The 16,721-nt window shown below is 43.4% G+C and overlaps 1 protein-coding gene across 2 annotated transcripts in view; it reads left to right on the top strand.

The window, feature by feature from the left end:
* Window positions 1-16,457, top strand: part of LOC122456118 (transmembrane protein 104-like) — a 94,890-nt gene extending 78,433 nt beyond the window's left edge. For both annotated transcript variants that reach the window (XM_043493936.1, XM_043493935.1), the window contains one exon: window positions 15,686-16,457. In XM_043493936.1, the coding sequence (XP_043349871.1) occupies window positions 15,686-15,761 (76 nt within the window). In that variant the 3' untranslated portion in view covers window positions 15,762-16,457. The remainder of the gene's footprint in view (window positions 1-15,685) is intronic.
* The last annotated feature ends 264 nt before the right edge of the window (window positions 16,458-16,721 follow it).

The raw sequence follows: 16,721 nt of genomic DNA, 5'->3' as shown, positions 1-16,721 counted from the left end.
TTCAAAACATGCATGATGAAAATGATAATTCAAACCATAACTAATAGCAACGTGACCTGCAAAAGGCTACTGTATATAAAGGAAAACAAGGGTCGATAACTCTTGCGCTACAGAGGCAAGATAACAACCTTTCTATCTCTGCAAGATACAGCACAATCCTCTTGTATCTAAGAGGCCTGTAGTTCGGGAGCCAGAAGCTCAGAATAAGGAAAAGCTAGTTAGAGGCCATAAGACTGTATCTATAGTATTTGTAAGCTAACAGATGTGATATTTTTCTCAGCTCCTGGAACAATGGTGAGGTACTTTGATCTAAGCACAGCTCTTCTTGAGTGAGCTGGGGAATAGTTCTAATGCAGGCATGCTTGAGCTCCATCCCTGGTAATGGACTATGTGAGGTTTTTTGCCTGGCCCCTCCTTATCTGCTTTCAGTTGCATGAGATCCCTGTGCCCACTACAGCAACTGCTTACATGGACAGATAATTAGATAATATTTATGCATTTTTATCTCATTTCAATGTGCTTTAGCAGTTGGAAACAAGGAGGAAGAGCCAGGACCATGTGAACAGCCACCATATTGGGGATCACCCACAAGTGCTTTTCAGACCAAGAGTGGTTCATGGACCTCTGGTATGCTACCTCTGTTCTAAGGGAAGCATGTGAGCCAGGCTGATGTTTCTTGGACGTGAATTTCCTGACATGACCTGCTGCTCACTGTGAATCCTGAGGTTCAAGTGCAAACACCTCTTGTTGCCTAAGTTACTTTAAGGTGACAGCTGACATTGGAGTGGAATAACACTGGAAAAAAGATCAAGCAATAAGTCTGCTTGTAGGTTTCCAGATTCTGTACTCATCTCTGGGTTCAGCCAGTCATACTGAAAATAGACTTTTTTTATGGGGAGAATTTTTGAGCAGTGTGCATCAGTGTAAAACAGAGATTTTTGAGCCAGCAAACCAAGGTCATGTAGATGACCATTGCTTGTTAATTAAACCTTTTCCAGTGCTATTTTCAGAGTTGTGCAGCTTCCCCCTTGGATTTACTGGGGCAAGTTTTCTATTATTCTTGAACTCATTTTTTTTTCATCTATTTTTAGCACAAAACAACATAGTGTTTCATCTAGAGTGAAATCTCTGAACATCCATTATTCAGAAGAATCTTTGTCTTCAAATTGTACAAGATCAAAAAAGAGAAGAAAAAGTAACTAGTTTGTCAGAAATGCAGTGCTGAAAGAAGCTGGAACAAGCATGGCTTTTTGCGGCATAGATGTGGCATCTAATTAGGAAAGCTCAGAGGAGTTAAACTACATTTGGGAGAATTCTCCCTCTTGAAGAATAGGAGATGAGCTGAGTTTCTCCAAACAGGACTGCGGGCTGGGATTCAGAATTGCCTAAGATGCATTTGCTAAAATTTTATTTCCAAAACCGTAGCTCTAGTCTGTGGCTGTCAAATGGCGGAGTTTCAGCAGAACTGGGAAATAGACATGCAGGGCCATAAGTTCTCCTTTGTAGTAGAAAATGTGCAGAAAGATCTAATAGCTCCAGAAAGCAGCTACAACAACGAGCTATGTAAGTTATCATGCTGTCCAGTTCTGAGAAAGAAATGACACTCGTAACTGGCCTTAGGCATGGCTGAAAACACCCACTGAAAAGTACCCAAGACTATGGAGACCTTGACTGGGAAGATGCTGGCTACTGCTCTACTCATATATGGCAGCATTAGAAGTCCAAGATGCCTGTAAATTAGGGGGAAAGCTTATTCAAGCCTCTTTCAGACTGAGACCCCCCCCCCAGCACCTAAACAGATGGTCTCAGTATGGTTAGAAATCCACTGCTGATATGAACTTCAGATGTCTGCCAATCATAAATTAGTGCATCTTAACCAGCAAAATCCAATCACACCTCTTCTGTAGTAAGTTGTTTTTCCCCACCACGTTATCAAATAGGGCTGTTTGTTCTCTGGTTCCTCACATTCTCCTAAGTCTCAATCCTGTCCGTGCTCTGAGGATCGTCTGTATGAAATGATGCATATGTTGCAATTTCATGCGGCACTATACAAGTTAGGACTTTTGGCTTGTGCTTCAGTTTTCAAGGGAGTTTCTGTAATATGTTGCTATGCTTTTTAGTATGCTGGACAGAGGATCAAATGACCCAGTATCTCCCAGAAAGCTCAAACAATCCATTATTTGTCTCTCCCCAAATTGAATTTTGTTCATCTATTTTTCAAAGAAGTATTGTCGTCATTCTAGAATAGTAGGATAATGAGCCAATTTGTTTGGGAATTAATAAGTAAATGTCAATTAGTGGCCATATGCTGGGTGTAGAGTCTTTGTGCTTGAAATCTTCTATGTATTGGGTACTACATTTAGTCTAGTGGAGAAAGACACAACTAGAACCAATGACTGGAAGTTAAATCCAGACAAATTCAAATTAGAAATAAGGCAGAATTTTTAACAGGGCGGGTAATTAACCATTGGAACAAACTACGAAGTAAAATAGTGGATTCGATTTCTCCAAGTCTTCTTAGCCTTTCTAAAGGGTATGCTTTTGTCAAACACCATAAGTGATTGGGTGCAGTACAAGAGTCACTGGATAACATTCTATATATGGCCTGTGTGCGACAGGGGGTCAGTTTAGATGATATAATGGCACCTTCTGGCCTTAAAACCTATTTATCCATTTCCTAAGTACAGAAGGGATAGCAGCAGTATAAGCTTCCCTGTATTATATCACCAGTGTGCCTCAATCTTGTTTCTAGAGGTTACTTCTAGGGCTGAAAGGATAGTTTAGTTTCTCTGCCCCTTCAATCCTTGAATTCTCTTCTGAGACTCCCAACAAGGGTGACAATTCTGATATGGATACTGACACTAAGGAGACCTGTATTCACACTCTAAATGCTATTGTAGTAATCTTTGTGCAAACTAAGTCTAATATGCCTAATATTTTGAAAACTAAACTCACTGATCATTAATGTTCTTGCACAATGTGTGTACCTGGTGGGTATTGAGAGTTATGGATATATGCTAGTTATGGCTGAAGTGTGTTTAAACCAGACATGTCAGAGGGAGTTGGTAAACTGGTTTGCCTTAGACAAAGGAATGTGTATTTGATTCTCTGCCAATCTTGAGGCAAAGACCATGACGATTCACTTTTACACATTAGATTAAAAAAAAGCTATTAAGCTAACAAGTGTGTGAGGAGGGCAGCAGCATCCTTTACCACCAGACTCCTTGTCACCTTCCTCACAGCTTGAGTAAACTTTACTTTGAGGGGTAACTCTCAGAAGAATCCATTTCAAAGGTTCACTCATCTATAAAGACAGGAAGGGTTGAACTTCAAGAAATAAGCAATTGAAGCGACTGATTGTATGAAATACTGTTTTATAAGAGTCTACAGAATGAGGTCTTTCTGGAAGCTAATGACACACTGGTGACTAATATCATTGTGAAATGTATTAACACTAACTGAAGAAATATGGATACTTAATATTAAGTTTTAAAGCCTGTGGCAAAACAAGGAGAAAGACATTCCCACCCAGACAGTAGAGGTTAAGCAAGGACTTCCATTTAATAGAAGTCACCAGGGCATGGGAAACCCACTGGAAGGAAAGAACAGCATGAGGTTATTCTGCCTCTTGAAACAGTCGTTGAACATTTGGAAGATATGAGTAAAGAGAGAAGCCATCTTTGGCATCCATTACTAGACTGATGCAAAGGAACAGAGCTCTTGCAAGCTGAGAAAGATGGGCCCTTCAACCAAGGGGCCAGGGAGGGTTTGAAGTCTCTGGGAACTGAATATAAGTGAGAAAAGACCTCTTGAACAAAGCCTGTACCTTGCTAGAGTAAAGTTTAGACTTTTACATGTGTGTTCACTTTTATTTGCTCGTAACTCTTTCTAACTTTATTCTTTTGGTTGGTATCATTTAACCTGTGCCCTATTGTAAGTAAATTTGTTTTATTTTTACTATAAGCCAGCTCAGTGCTATTTAAATGGAAGGGTGTATTTACCCCAGTTATGTTAATAAGCTGTGATGTGCTTTTTTGTCTTTACAAGAAAAAACAAAACTTACTGTTTGATTGATTGGACTGTCCAGGAGAGGGCTGGAATTTACAGAGCACATGGTTTTGGGAAAACTCTGGGCTGGGAGTGTGTTGGGTCAGCTTGCTGATTGTAAGGCTGGTGGAAGCCAGAGTGGGGTTGTAGGAGTATAGACAGACTGCTGAGATCAGAGCTGCTGAACCACACAGACACTTCAGGGTGTGACCTACATGCTTGTAGGCTGGTTGCGAGTGTCCCAGGCTGGAAGCTACAGCAGCAAAACATTGTCCTGAAACCCTGAATGCTTTACAAGTGGTGAGACAACCCCTCACCGGTCTGAATTTTCCCCTGACACCCATGAAAGATATCTATCTGAACTGGAGTGACTGACACGTTCCATTGAACAAAAATAATAGCTTTCACTTACTACTGCCTGGAACTTGAGCTGATTGATCTAGAGGCTGAAGGCTTTGTATCCCATTACCAGCCTCCTCGGCCATTTAGTCCTGTCTCCTGGCAATTTTAAAATCAGCTTAATTATAAATAATACCATCTTAAACTGACGGCCCATATTACACTGGGGCCTAAAGCCAAAGCTGTGATTTCAGAGCTTCAGCTAGTGAGTGTTTGTCCTATGTAGTAGGTGCTGACTGTCTCTGAAAGGGGTTTATTGTGCATAATTTTGGTAATAAGGTTCTAGGAAGGCACTTGATGAGTCATGTACAAATTAACCACATGCTGATGCCCATCTGCAACTGGGCATGCTTGCCAGGTTTGCTAACTCAATACTAGTAATGAGTATGCATGTCCCCTAGCACTACTCTGGTAGTATCATGGCCTTCACAACACTTCTATGGTCCTGTGTGCACATCCCTTTGAAAATGTTTTTCTGCAGCAGTATGGAATGTTAGCATTGCTGTAGTTCTCTCATCGATCTTTACTGGCACCTTTTCGCTGTTTAGCAAACTGAGGTCCTTTTTATATGTGGTGGTACTTTTGTTGTTCAAATTTTGAACGTGGATATTGTGCTGAGGTCATAAGCTTCTTGGAGTGAATCAAAGGCAGTTGTATCCTCCTTCCCCTCCCCCCCCCATCACCTAAGGCGTGAGTCTAATTTCAAATAGGAGGTGCCTATATCAAGCCACTCTCTGTGGGGTAGTGGATTTTCTGTGATACGGTAGCTGATGATGAATGCCATTTGGCTAAGAGTAGAAGCACTTCATAAATCATTAGTAAGTAAAGAGGTGTACTTTATATTCACATGGTAGTGCTTTTGTAGCATTTAAACAGCTCATAGTTAACTGTATGTAGTTCAGGGTCTTTTGCCCTTTACGAACCTAGATACAGCCCATGTTAATTCTTATCATTTTAGTAGTTGCAATTATCCTAGGTATGTATATGTCCTCCTCGAATTCCCGGATTCACATGGACTTCACCACAACACTTGCCCCCACTTCTCCCCCAAGCACTGCAAACAATAAAAAAGTCATGTTGCAGAGTTTAGTGGTTTTTAAAATTCCTACCGTCAATCTAGCTATTTCTTTGAGAGCTACAGGAAAAGCTTATTGCAGGGAAACGCCATGAATATATGATTGGTTATTCAAGACTCATGGTACTCCAGTGGAGATTCATGTTCCGTAAGCCGACTTTGATTCCCAGACAGCCTGCCTTGTGGTTCTGCCCCATAATGCTGCTGCTGGCATTAAGTTATGGAGTTAATCTACCTTGAAAAATTGCTGCTTCTTATCCAGAGACCTGATGACTTTGTTAGATTGGGAGGGACTCAAACAGAGCAATATAAGAGACGCCCACAAAGTTCAATATGCAAAGGTTTAAGGACACTTTTTAGTGTTAGAGCATAGGAATTAAAATATATTGACCCATCTATTTATGGTAACATCTCTCTGGTTAACTTTTTTTTTTTTAAATTGCATTTTTCTCTATCAAGTGGTCAATTACCAAGAACATTTTTCCTTCTAACAATAGAAGAAATGTTTGATGTAGAAGCTGAAGGATTGCACAGCTGGCTTGTTCACCACTTAAATGTGAAATGCAGGCATGTAGCACAGTAATTCCACAGTCAAGGAAAAAGAAAAGGAGTACTTGTGGCACCTTAGAGACTAACAAATTTATTTGAGCATAAGCTTTCGTGGGCTACAGCTCGCTTCATCAGACGCATGCAGTGGAAAATTCAGTAGGGAGATTTTATATACACAAAACATGAAAAATGGGGGTTACCATACACACTGTAAAGGGAGTGATCAGGTAAGGTGAGATATCACCAGCAGGGAAGGAGGGGAGAAAAAAACCTTTTTGTAATTATAATCGAGGTGGGCCACTTCTAGCAGTTGACAAGAACATGTGAGGAACAGTGTGTGGGTGGGGGGGAGGAAATAAACATGGGGAAATAGTTTTACTTTGTGTAATGACAATCCACTCCCAGTCTTTATTCAAGCCTAATTTAATGGTGTCCAGTTTGCAAATTAATTCCAATTCAGCAGTCTCTCGTTGGAGTCTGTTTTTAAAGTTTTTGTTGTAATATTGAGACTTTTAGGTCTGTAATCGAGTGACCAGAGAGACTGAAGTGTTCTCCGACTGGTTTTTTGAATGTTATAATTCTTGACGTCTGATTTGTATCCATTTAGTCTTTTACGTAGAGACTCTCCGGTTTGGTCAGTGTACATGGCAGAGGGGCATTGCTGGCACATGATGGCATATATCACATGGGTAGATGTGCAGGTGAACGAGCCTCTGATAGTGTGGCTGATGTGATTAGGCCCTTTCATAAATATAAAGGGAAGGGTACCCACCCTTCTGTACACAGTGCTATAAAATCCCTCCTGGCCAGAGGCAAAACCCTTTCACCTTAAAGGGTTAAGAAGCTAAGATAACCTCACTGGCACCTGACCAAAATGACCAATGAGGAGACACTATTGTTTCCCCCCCCCCTCCCCCCACCCTCCAGCTTGGAAAGTAAGGGTCTGTCTGTCTGTATGATGCTTTTGCCGGGAACAGATCAGGAATGCAGCTCAGATCTCCTGTAAAAAGTTCGTAAGTAATCTAGCTAGAAATGCGTTGGATTTCCTTTTGTTTAATGGCTGGTAAAATAGTTGTGCTGAATGGAATGTATATTCCTGTTTTTGTAACTTAAGGTTTTGCCTAGAGGGATTCTCTGTTTTTTGAATCTGATTACTCTGTAAGGTATTTACCATCCTGATTTTACAGAGGTGATTCTTTTACTTTTAAGAACCTGATTGCTTTTTCATTAAGATCCAAGGGTTTGGGTCTGTGCTCACCTGTTCAAAATAGTGAGGATTTTTATCAAGCCTTCCCCAGGAAAGGGAGTGTAGGGCTTGGGGGGCTATTTTGGAGGGAAGACATCTTCAAGTGGGCTCTTTCCCTGTTCTTTGTTGAACACGCTTGGTGGTGGCAGCATAGGGTTCAAGGACAATGCAAAGTTTGCTCCTTGAGAGTTTTTAACCTAAGCTGGAAAGAATAAGCTTAGGGCATCTTTCATGCAGGTCCCCACATCTGTACCCTAGAGTTCAGAGTGGGGAAGGAATCTTGACAGGCCCTATGATGGTGTCCCCTGAAAAGATACGTGGACACAGTTGGCAACGGGCTTTGTTGCAAGGATAGGTTCTTGGATTAATGTTTTATTGTGTGGTGGCTGGTGAGTATTTGCTTTAGGTTGGGGGGCTGTCTGTAAACTGTCCTTTCTTTTTGCGGATACAGACTACACAGTAAACTACGCAGTTTTAGGTCTTGCTGGCTTGAATGTGGTGTGGTTTTTTTCCACCTCACTGCCTCCTTACTTAACTCTGCTGGTTTGTTTTCTTTAAAATGAAAACAAAGGATTCCCGCAGGCAGAATGCATCAGAGGACAGACTGACAATGGGCATTCTCCATCTCTAAAAATAAGAAAATAACTATTTTCAAAGAGCCCTTTGGTTGATGGGGAAGTGGATTTGACCAGGTGGTTCATATATAATGGGCCAGATTCTGATCTTAATTATGTTGGCATACATTTGTTGTAATCCTGATTTCAGTGAAGTTACTCTGGAGCTTTGCTGACATAAATGAGATGGGAATCTGGTCTACTAGGTGGAAAACTCAGTACACAAACCAGCTTCCTACACTTGAATTGTCTGAAGTTACATTGTGCTTTGCAATGTACATCAGCTTTGCTTTTCTCTAGCAAGTACAAACTAAAAATGTAGGAAATAATCGGTGCAGTTGTTTGGAGCAATAATTATTGCAGGCATGGTAATAAGCAGGCAGTACTACTTTGTGTTTGTGTGGTATCTGAGAAAGTATAATGAGATGTGGAAATGGAAATTACACAGGCTATCACTGTGCCAAATACCATAGCTGAATTTAAAAAGGACTGGAAAATGTTATGACCTATTAAATTATGCTGATCCAATGGCCACAGACCAGAGCACAGAGGGTATGCAGGAGTTCTTGTCCCTATTTTTGGTAAAGCCTAATGGCTGGAATTTTTAATTGCTGGGAATGTGGGATTCAACTGCTCCAACTCCTATATAGTCACTCTCACAAAACCCTTTACTCTGGCTTTGAACAAAGGGTTAGGATAGACTTCACCTTTTGGCGCACGAGGAGCTTGAGTGCTATGGACAGACTCCCATTGACATCAGGCCTAAAGTGAACAATGTTTTGCATGTGCAGATGCATATTTTGCTTAAGCAACTTAGATTTTGGTGCATAAAAATATTGGCACAAAGGTTAATGACCAGCGATTGTAATAAAAGGCTGTAGGTGGGCGAACTACAGCCCGTGGGCCACCCTCCTGCCCAGCCCCTGAGCTCTTGGCCTGGGAGGCTAGTCCCCAGCCCCTTCCCTGCTGATCCCCCCTCCCCTGCAGCCTCAGTGCACCGCACCGCCGGCGCAATGCTCTGGGTGGACAGGCAGTGCAGTTGCCGAGCCATGGCCTGACCCGGTGCTCTACGCGGCGCAGCAGCATGGCTGTAGTGCCACCAGTACTCCAGGCAGCGTGGTAAGGGGACGGGGGGGGGGGGGGGGTTATAGAGGGCAGGGGAGTTTGGGGGTGTGGTCAGGGGTCGGGGCAGTCAGAGTGTGGGGGACGGGGGTGGGATGCAGCAGCGGTTCCAGGGGGTTGGATGTGGCAGGAGTCCTGGGGGTCAGTTAGGAATGGAGGGGGGGTTGGATGGGGCAGCAGGGAGCAGTCAGGGGTGGGGAGTCCAGGGGTGGTCAGGGAACAGAGGGGTTGGATGGGGCAGGAGTCCCAGGGGAGCCGTTGGGGGTCAAGAAGCAGGGGCTCAGATAGGAGGCAGGGGCCTGGCCACGTCTGGCTATTTGGGGAGACACAGCTTCCCCTAACCGGCCCGCCATACAATTTTGGAAACCCAATGTGGCCCTCAGGCCAAAAAGTTTGCCTGCCCCTGCTGTAGTCCATACATGAGCTGAGATTATAAATCAGTGATGTAGGGGAAAAATTATATAGCAATAGTTTGAGGATGGTTTTTAGACTCCTCACAGTTTAGGTGAGAACTTTGTTGACTTGAAATTGGCTAATAAAACTATTGTTCACCAAATGTCAGATTAGACTGATGTAAGCAGTAGAGCAATCATAAAAAGTGTGTTTTTTTTATTATAAAAATAACCAACTTGGGCATCAAAAAAAGCACTTTAGAGTTTGCTTAGATATAACCCATCTAAATCAAGGCAAGTAATGGTTACATCTTTGTAACTTGTCATACTTTCCGCAGCCCCTTTGCCATCCCATGTGCTCAGACATTATCTAATACTGAATCAATCAGAATGCATGTAATAAATTCATGTCTTAAGGGAGACTCTTTGGGGTTATGGGTCATGGAATAAGTAAAATATTGGCAGCCTGAATTGCTAAAGAACAGGAAACAAAACACTGCCTTAAATCCCTTTAAAGGTGGATAGGAGTTAGTTGAGGTACTGCAAGGATCCGTAAGGGGATCTTTCTGTTAATATACTCATATAAATGTCTGTAAGATGTACAGAAACAAGGCAGATGCTGTTCTAGGAAGAGTGCCAGTACCTAGAACAAGGAGTCTCAAAAACACTAGGATAGATCGTTTTGCTGATTGGCTGGCAAGTACTTCTCAGTGCAGATAAGGGTGGAAGCAGTAGCCTGGGAGACGAAAGCATTGGTATAAATATTTGCTGGGAATAAAGCTCTCACATATAAACCCAGAGACACTTGAAATACTTTTGGAAAAAGCCTGATGAAACCAGCTGCAGTAGGGAGACAAATGAGATGTGCTAGAAGAGTGATTCTCAACCAGGGGTCCAGTGCCCCTTGGGGGGCCGTGGGCAGGTTTCAGGGGGCTGCCAAACAGGTCCAACATTACATTTGCTGTGGCCAAGGGTAGAAAGTTGAAGCCCCGCTGCATGGGACTGAAGCCCAGGGCCCTGAGCCCCGCCACGCAGGGCTGAAGCCAAAGCCTGAGCAACATAGCTTTGTGGGGGCCCCTGTGGCATGGGGCCCCAGGCAATTGCCCTGCTTGCTACTCCCTAACGCAGGCCCTGGCTTTTATCTGCAAAAAACCCAGTGATTGTGGCACAGGTGGGCTGTGGAGTTTTTATAGCGTGGGGGGGTGGGCTCCGAAAGGAAAAGGTTGAGAACCCCTGGGCTAGAATATTAGCCCCTGTATTATAAACATAAATCAACAGGTGATATTACTATTGCTGTCATTATTATAATACATTACCCAAAAATCTTGTTTGAGAGCTATTGCCAGGACTGTTATCATACAAGACATGTTAAAAGGTGTAGTTGCTCTAAGGGAGCCTACTTTAGACTGAGCAAGCTGGTTCAGTAAGGAGCAGGAGGGCACCTATAGCCGTGAGTAACTAAGCACTGGAAAAGCTGCTGATTCTTTTGAAATTGTGAAGGAGATTGACACACTTCAAAGGAGCTTTCCAAACCCACAAGGAAAACATTTACAATTGGGAGCAACTGTTAGCTGCTTGTGAGCATAAAGTGGTTAGAATACTAACATTAAGGCTGAATATTTTTAAGGAATCTGCACACCCATTTTCCATTAATTTACATAGGAATTGGGCATCCAAATCCCTAAGCAGCCTTGAAAAATTGCAGCCTAAAAGCCTGACTTAAATTAGAGAATCCATGAAATGTAAGGCTCAACCCTTCACATGCTCAGTTGTGCTGTACTACCAATTGCAATGCTGCATCTGTGGGGCTGGATCCTGTGAGTGCTCATTGTGTGGGACTGCCATGAATTTCAATGAGAATGTTCTATGTGGCGTGTTTATGGAATTGGGCCCTCTGGTTTGTATGTTCCCCCACAATTCAGAGTACCATGACACCGAGGAGCCATTTTAAGAATGAATTTTTAGCTGGGGAGTTAACGGTCTGGAAGGCAAGAAGGATAGTTTCTCAGACAATTGATTGGTGCACCAAAGACACAGAGAAACATGGGTAGAACAATTACTGTAGCTTGTTGCAGCTAGTTAAACATTTTCCATCACAGGGGGGTTTCTTTTTTGACAATTTTTTTTTTAAGTAACCAAAATGTTTGCATAAAATGGTTTTTCCTCAAACATTTGTGTGTGGTTGTTTTCAAATGCTGGATCTTCTTCATAGCTTGGCAAATGAAAATTGGTTTTTTTTGTTTTGTTTCTGCACTGAACACTTTGATAACTGAACATTGGAAAAAAACTTTAGCTTTTTGACAATCCCCCAGATTTCAAAGTTTTTTCTAAATTTTGACAAAAAACAGGACAAAAATCACTTCTATCAAATGTTCACAGAAAGAAAATCCTAACAAGCTCTACTGCTTTTATATGCAAGTATAAATCACCAAGGCTTCATTTCAGCCAGCTCCTAGTTATCCTTTTCCATGAGGTGTCTGCCTACCCAGAAGGAAAGTCTGGTGCAAGTAGCTAGAAGGTCCTTTTCGTTTATCAGCCTTCCATCTCTGCTTCCATCTGTCCCTCACTATCTATAATTACTTCCGTTCTGGGCCTGAATGGATCTGGAAAGAAGGAGAAAGTGTGAGGTTCTTAGTTAACTCCCCAAACATGGCTACTAATGATGCCATAAGTGAAGATCTTGAGGTTTTTTAAAACATGTCAGTACCCACAAGACATTTTGTTATTTCCCAAAGTGTTTCAGTGGATGTACTGGAGCAAACGGACTCTGGTGCATGCGGTGGTGGATTGCATTAGATTATATGATAGTACCTAATTTAGGGTTTGGCTAGGGAGTTACCACAAACCCTGAGTAAGGGACAACACAGAGCTGTGCTGCCTCTGGGGACAATTGTGACTGAGTCAGAGTTCAGTCCCTGGTTCCTCCCCCTTGCTCTAGGGAAGAAATAATCTGTGTTAGCACTTTCATGTGTGCAGGCTACTTTCCTCTGTGCTGGTTCAGCTGCACTGGCTGGTGTGGAGTCAAGGTTCTGCCCACCGGCTTGGGATAGGAGTAGCCTGTCCAGGGAAGTGCACAGTACCTGCAGCCCATGCACGGGGAGCCAGGGTTCTTCTACCCCCTTAGTGCTGGTGTGAGCACAGATGTTATCTTTACACCTGAGGCTTTCATGTCCGTTCAGTTAAATGTATCTCGCACATTAACTCAGACACATGGATAGAGGTGGGCATGAAACACAGCCTCAGAACCGCCCCTCTGCATTGCTTCTCCAGCTCCCTCCCAAAATAGCCCCTGGCAAAGTTCAGGTCCAGATCAGAACGTCTTGGCCCACCATTGCTTGCACCATTGGAAAGAAGAGATTTGGAAGCGGAGTTCAGTGTGAGATATTGAGGGCTAGGACATAGAGAGAGAGAGAGAGAGAGGCTGAAACAACCCTTGCTGTGCATAGAGTTTGGGATGTTATGTTGGCAGCTGAAATTTCTAGATATTTCCAACTAGAAATATTTTCTATTGTCACCTGGTACAAATTAACTCAATGTGACTTGGCACCGTACACATATAGTGTGTTTGCCAGGTGGCCCATTAATCATACATGGCTGAAAGCAAGGACTCAACCACTGACATTATGTCAATGCCAAGGAGTTAAGTAAGGCAGCAATAACACATACAGTATTTGTGTGATAGCACAGAATTCTTTACAACAAGCAGAAAATCCACCTTGACATTTTGGGTTAAAGCTGTTTGGAGAAAAGGGAGTTTCCTAAAATCCTCTCAGGCACATTTTATATTGTACCTTGGAAGGCAGTCCTCTTTTGTTTTGTTACAAACTTGCTGTTTATGAATCATTCTCCAGAAAAGCAATTGGCTGAGATTTTCAAAGCAGTATCGGGAGTTCAGTTATCCATCTTCTGCTTAAATTAATAGCAGTCTGGCTAAATCACCTGCACTGCTTGTTCTTTCACTTGTGAGCGCTTTGGGATAGGTGCTGTCTCTTAGTAGGTATTTGTTCGGCATCAAACACAATGGGGCTCCAATTCTGATTGGGGTTTTTGGGCATTGATGCATTACAATTTTTTTCCCCCAACACGAGATACTGTGTTCCATTCAGCTGAGAGATGTCCTGGGACACACAGACAGGCACTGGCCTCAGGCCTTCTGTGGGACAAAGCTATTCTGGAGGGAACACTGAGCAGTGCACAGAAACTGGAAGTCACAGCCCTGCACTTGAAGGGAGCATAGAGCCAGCCAATGCAGCCCAGAGAGTGGGCTAGGCTGACTCGGGAGAGTATGTGTGGCCAGAATAATCAACAAGGCCAGCACCTCTCTCAGCCAGCTTCTGCCAGTGGGAGATCTCGGGACATACGTTAAAGCCGCCCACACAGCAGAACCCCTGTAGGAAGATGGTAGAGCAAGTGTGTGTATGAGAATCTGTCACATTCATTTAATAGACCCTGCTTGGGCAGGAAGACTGATTCACAGGTCTGTTCAGTCTCCACCTTCTGTGGTCCTGCAATGCAAAGGCAGGTGGCACTCGCTTGTTGGCAAAGTCCGGCAGGGTTTTTTCCTGAACAGTTTTTTCCTGTTCTGGACAGACAGTACAAAGTTGGGGATTTGCTGGTTTCATGCACACTTTTCAGCATGTTTCCTGGTCAGAATTTCATTACAAAACTGAGGAGTATCCCTGGGAGACTCCTAAAAATAACTGTCAAAACCCAGTAGCTTTCCTGAGAAGATACAGTGAAATTCACCAATTCTGGCAAAACTTGCTGGTTTTGGCTGAATGTTGCTTTGAGTTTGTATGAACATTAAACTGAAAGGGCAGGGGTGAGGGTCACATACCCTGTGTATTGAACTGATCAGAAATTTTCTCTAAAGGTTTGTGCAAACCCAAACCAATTTGTTCATCCACCAAGGCATTTATATTGTGTTCTCCATTTCCAGCCTGGTACATGACTTTAGACATTTTTCTCATATAAAAGTGCCTGGGACCAAAGTGTAGATTTTTCTTGGGTCTTCCTTTGTTTATATAGAGTATTTAGTTACTCATGCTCTAACCCAGGAGTGGGCAAACTATGGCCCAGGGGCCACATCCGGCCCTTCCGATGTTTTAATCCAGCCCTCAAGCTCCTGCCGGGGAGCATGGTCGGGGCTTGCCTTGCTCCACGTGTGCCATGGCTCCACATGCTTCTTGGAAACAGTGACATGTCCCCCCCACTCCAGCTCCTACATGTAGAGGCAGCCGGGGAGCTCCACATGCTGCCCCTGCCCCAAGCATCGCCCTCACAGCTCCTGTTGGCCAGGAACCACAGCCAATGGGAGCTGCAGGGGTGGCACTTGCAGGTGGGGCAGAGTGCAGGGCTGCGTGGCTATGCCTCTGTGTAGGAGCTGGAGGGGGGACATGCCATTGCTTTCAGGAGCTGCTTGAGATAAGTGCCACCCGTAGCCTGCACCCCTGATCTCCTGCCCTCTGAGCCCCTCGGTCCCAGCTCAGAATACCCTCCTACACCCACAACCGCTCATGCCCATCCCCAGAGCCTGCACTCCCAGCTGGAACCCTCACCCCCCACACCGCAACCATTCCCCCAGTCCGGAGACCCCTCCCATACCCTGAACTCCTCATTTCTGGCCCTACCCCAGAGCCCTCAGTCTCTGAACCCCAACCCCCAATTTTGTAAGCATTCATGGCCCACCATATAATTTCCAAACCCAGATGTGGACCTTGGGCCAAAACGTTTGCCCACCCCTGCTCTAACCCATAAAGCCAGACCAGGTCTATTAACTAACTTATGTCTGAGCTCTATTCTTCACCTTCTCTTTTGCTTGCCTAAGTCCATGGATAAGTGGTGCATGTACATTCTGAGTGAGTCAGATCTTCAGCTGGTGTCAATCAGTATTGCTCCACTGAAATCAATGGCGCTATCCTGACTTATATCAGCTGAAGAGCTGGCCTGGAGCCTGTTAGTCATCCCCTTCTAGTACTAATTTTGCTAGAGATTAGCCCCCAGCTACAAAGTTCAAGTTCAGAGCTGTTTACATCTATGGATTTATTTTGGGCTTGTCTGTCTTGTTTACTGTAGTAACCAGCAGCTATCAGAAAAGGGAGGTGGTGATGGGGGAAATAGGATGGTTAATACCTGGATTTTAAAAAGGAATAAAGAAGTTGCATGAGTGTCTTCATCAGTAATCTAGGAATTAGAGTTTACCACCAACAATTTTAATCCTAACTCTCCTTCTCTTTTACAGTTTTTTGCATTATGTTCGTTACGGCGTTCCACCTCCTAGCTATTGGCCGAGGCAAAGGAAATCCTACTGTGGCTAACTTCGGTGCTCTTCCAAACATCTTTGGAGCTTGTTCGCTAGCTGCTGTATCCCATGCCACCCTTCCTCATATCATTCCTCCCATACTGAACAAGGCCAACCTTGGTCTGGGAATTGCTATTGTCTTCATAGTTGTGGGTGCATTTTATGCATTGCTTTCATTAACTATCATGTTCACCTTTGAAAAGGACAAGATTCAGGAAATTGTTCTGTTAAATTTTTTGGATTGCTCTATTGTGCCTGGAGTGTTCTTTTACTTCTTGGGACTCTATACCACTTTTAAGGTGAGTGCCATCTTTCCCCTGAACGCAGTGGCTTTAAGAGACAACATATGGGCTATGTTCAGCTCCTTCCAATGTTCTCGCATTTGGGCTGTTGAAAGCCTCCTCTTTCCGTTTTTGGCCATCATCCCACCAACTGTGATTGCAGTCGTTACTAAGAACATTGAGGTGATTGTAGGAATAACTGGCTCCTATGCTGCAACCACCATCCAGTTGATCATCCCACCTCTGCTGGTTTACTATAGCCGCAGAGATACCCAGGAGAAGTTTGGCCCAAGTGTTCGTATCAAGCATGCCTCTCCATTTCAGCACAGCTTTTGGATAATTCTAGCCATCATCTTTGCTGTATTTACTATCACCACGGTGACAATATTGTATATAACACATCAAAGTTAATAAATACTAGTGTTAAGTAATGGAAATGCATTTTCAGTGAACCAAGTGATCAGCAATCCCTTAAATTCCTACGAAGGGCTAAAGTTAGAAACGTAGCCCCTCATAATAGTGATTTATTATTGATTGATTCTTGGGAAGGTACTGTATGGAATCTAAATAGATCCCATGTTCATTTTACATTCTAACCTAGTTATTTTCAGCACGAGGGCAGTTTGCAAAGAGAATGTGTTGCATTAGTTGTTTGCTCTTTATAATTTAAAAATATGTTGTACTGAACTAGTTAG

This window comes from Dermochelys coriacea, chromosome 10 (genome assembly GCF_009764565.3).
Source record: "Dermochelys coriacea isolate rDerCor1 chromosome 10, rDerCor1.pri.v4, whole genome shotgun sequence".
Classification (NCBI taxonomy): domain Eukaryota; kingdom Metazoa; phylum Chordata; order Testudines; family Dermochelyidae; genus Dermochelys; species Dermochelys coriacea.
The sequence above is the reverse complement of the archived record's forward strand: the minus strand, read 5'-3'. Positions and strand labels throughout refer to the sequence as shown.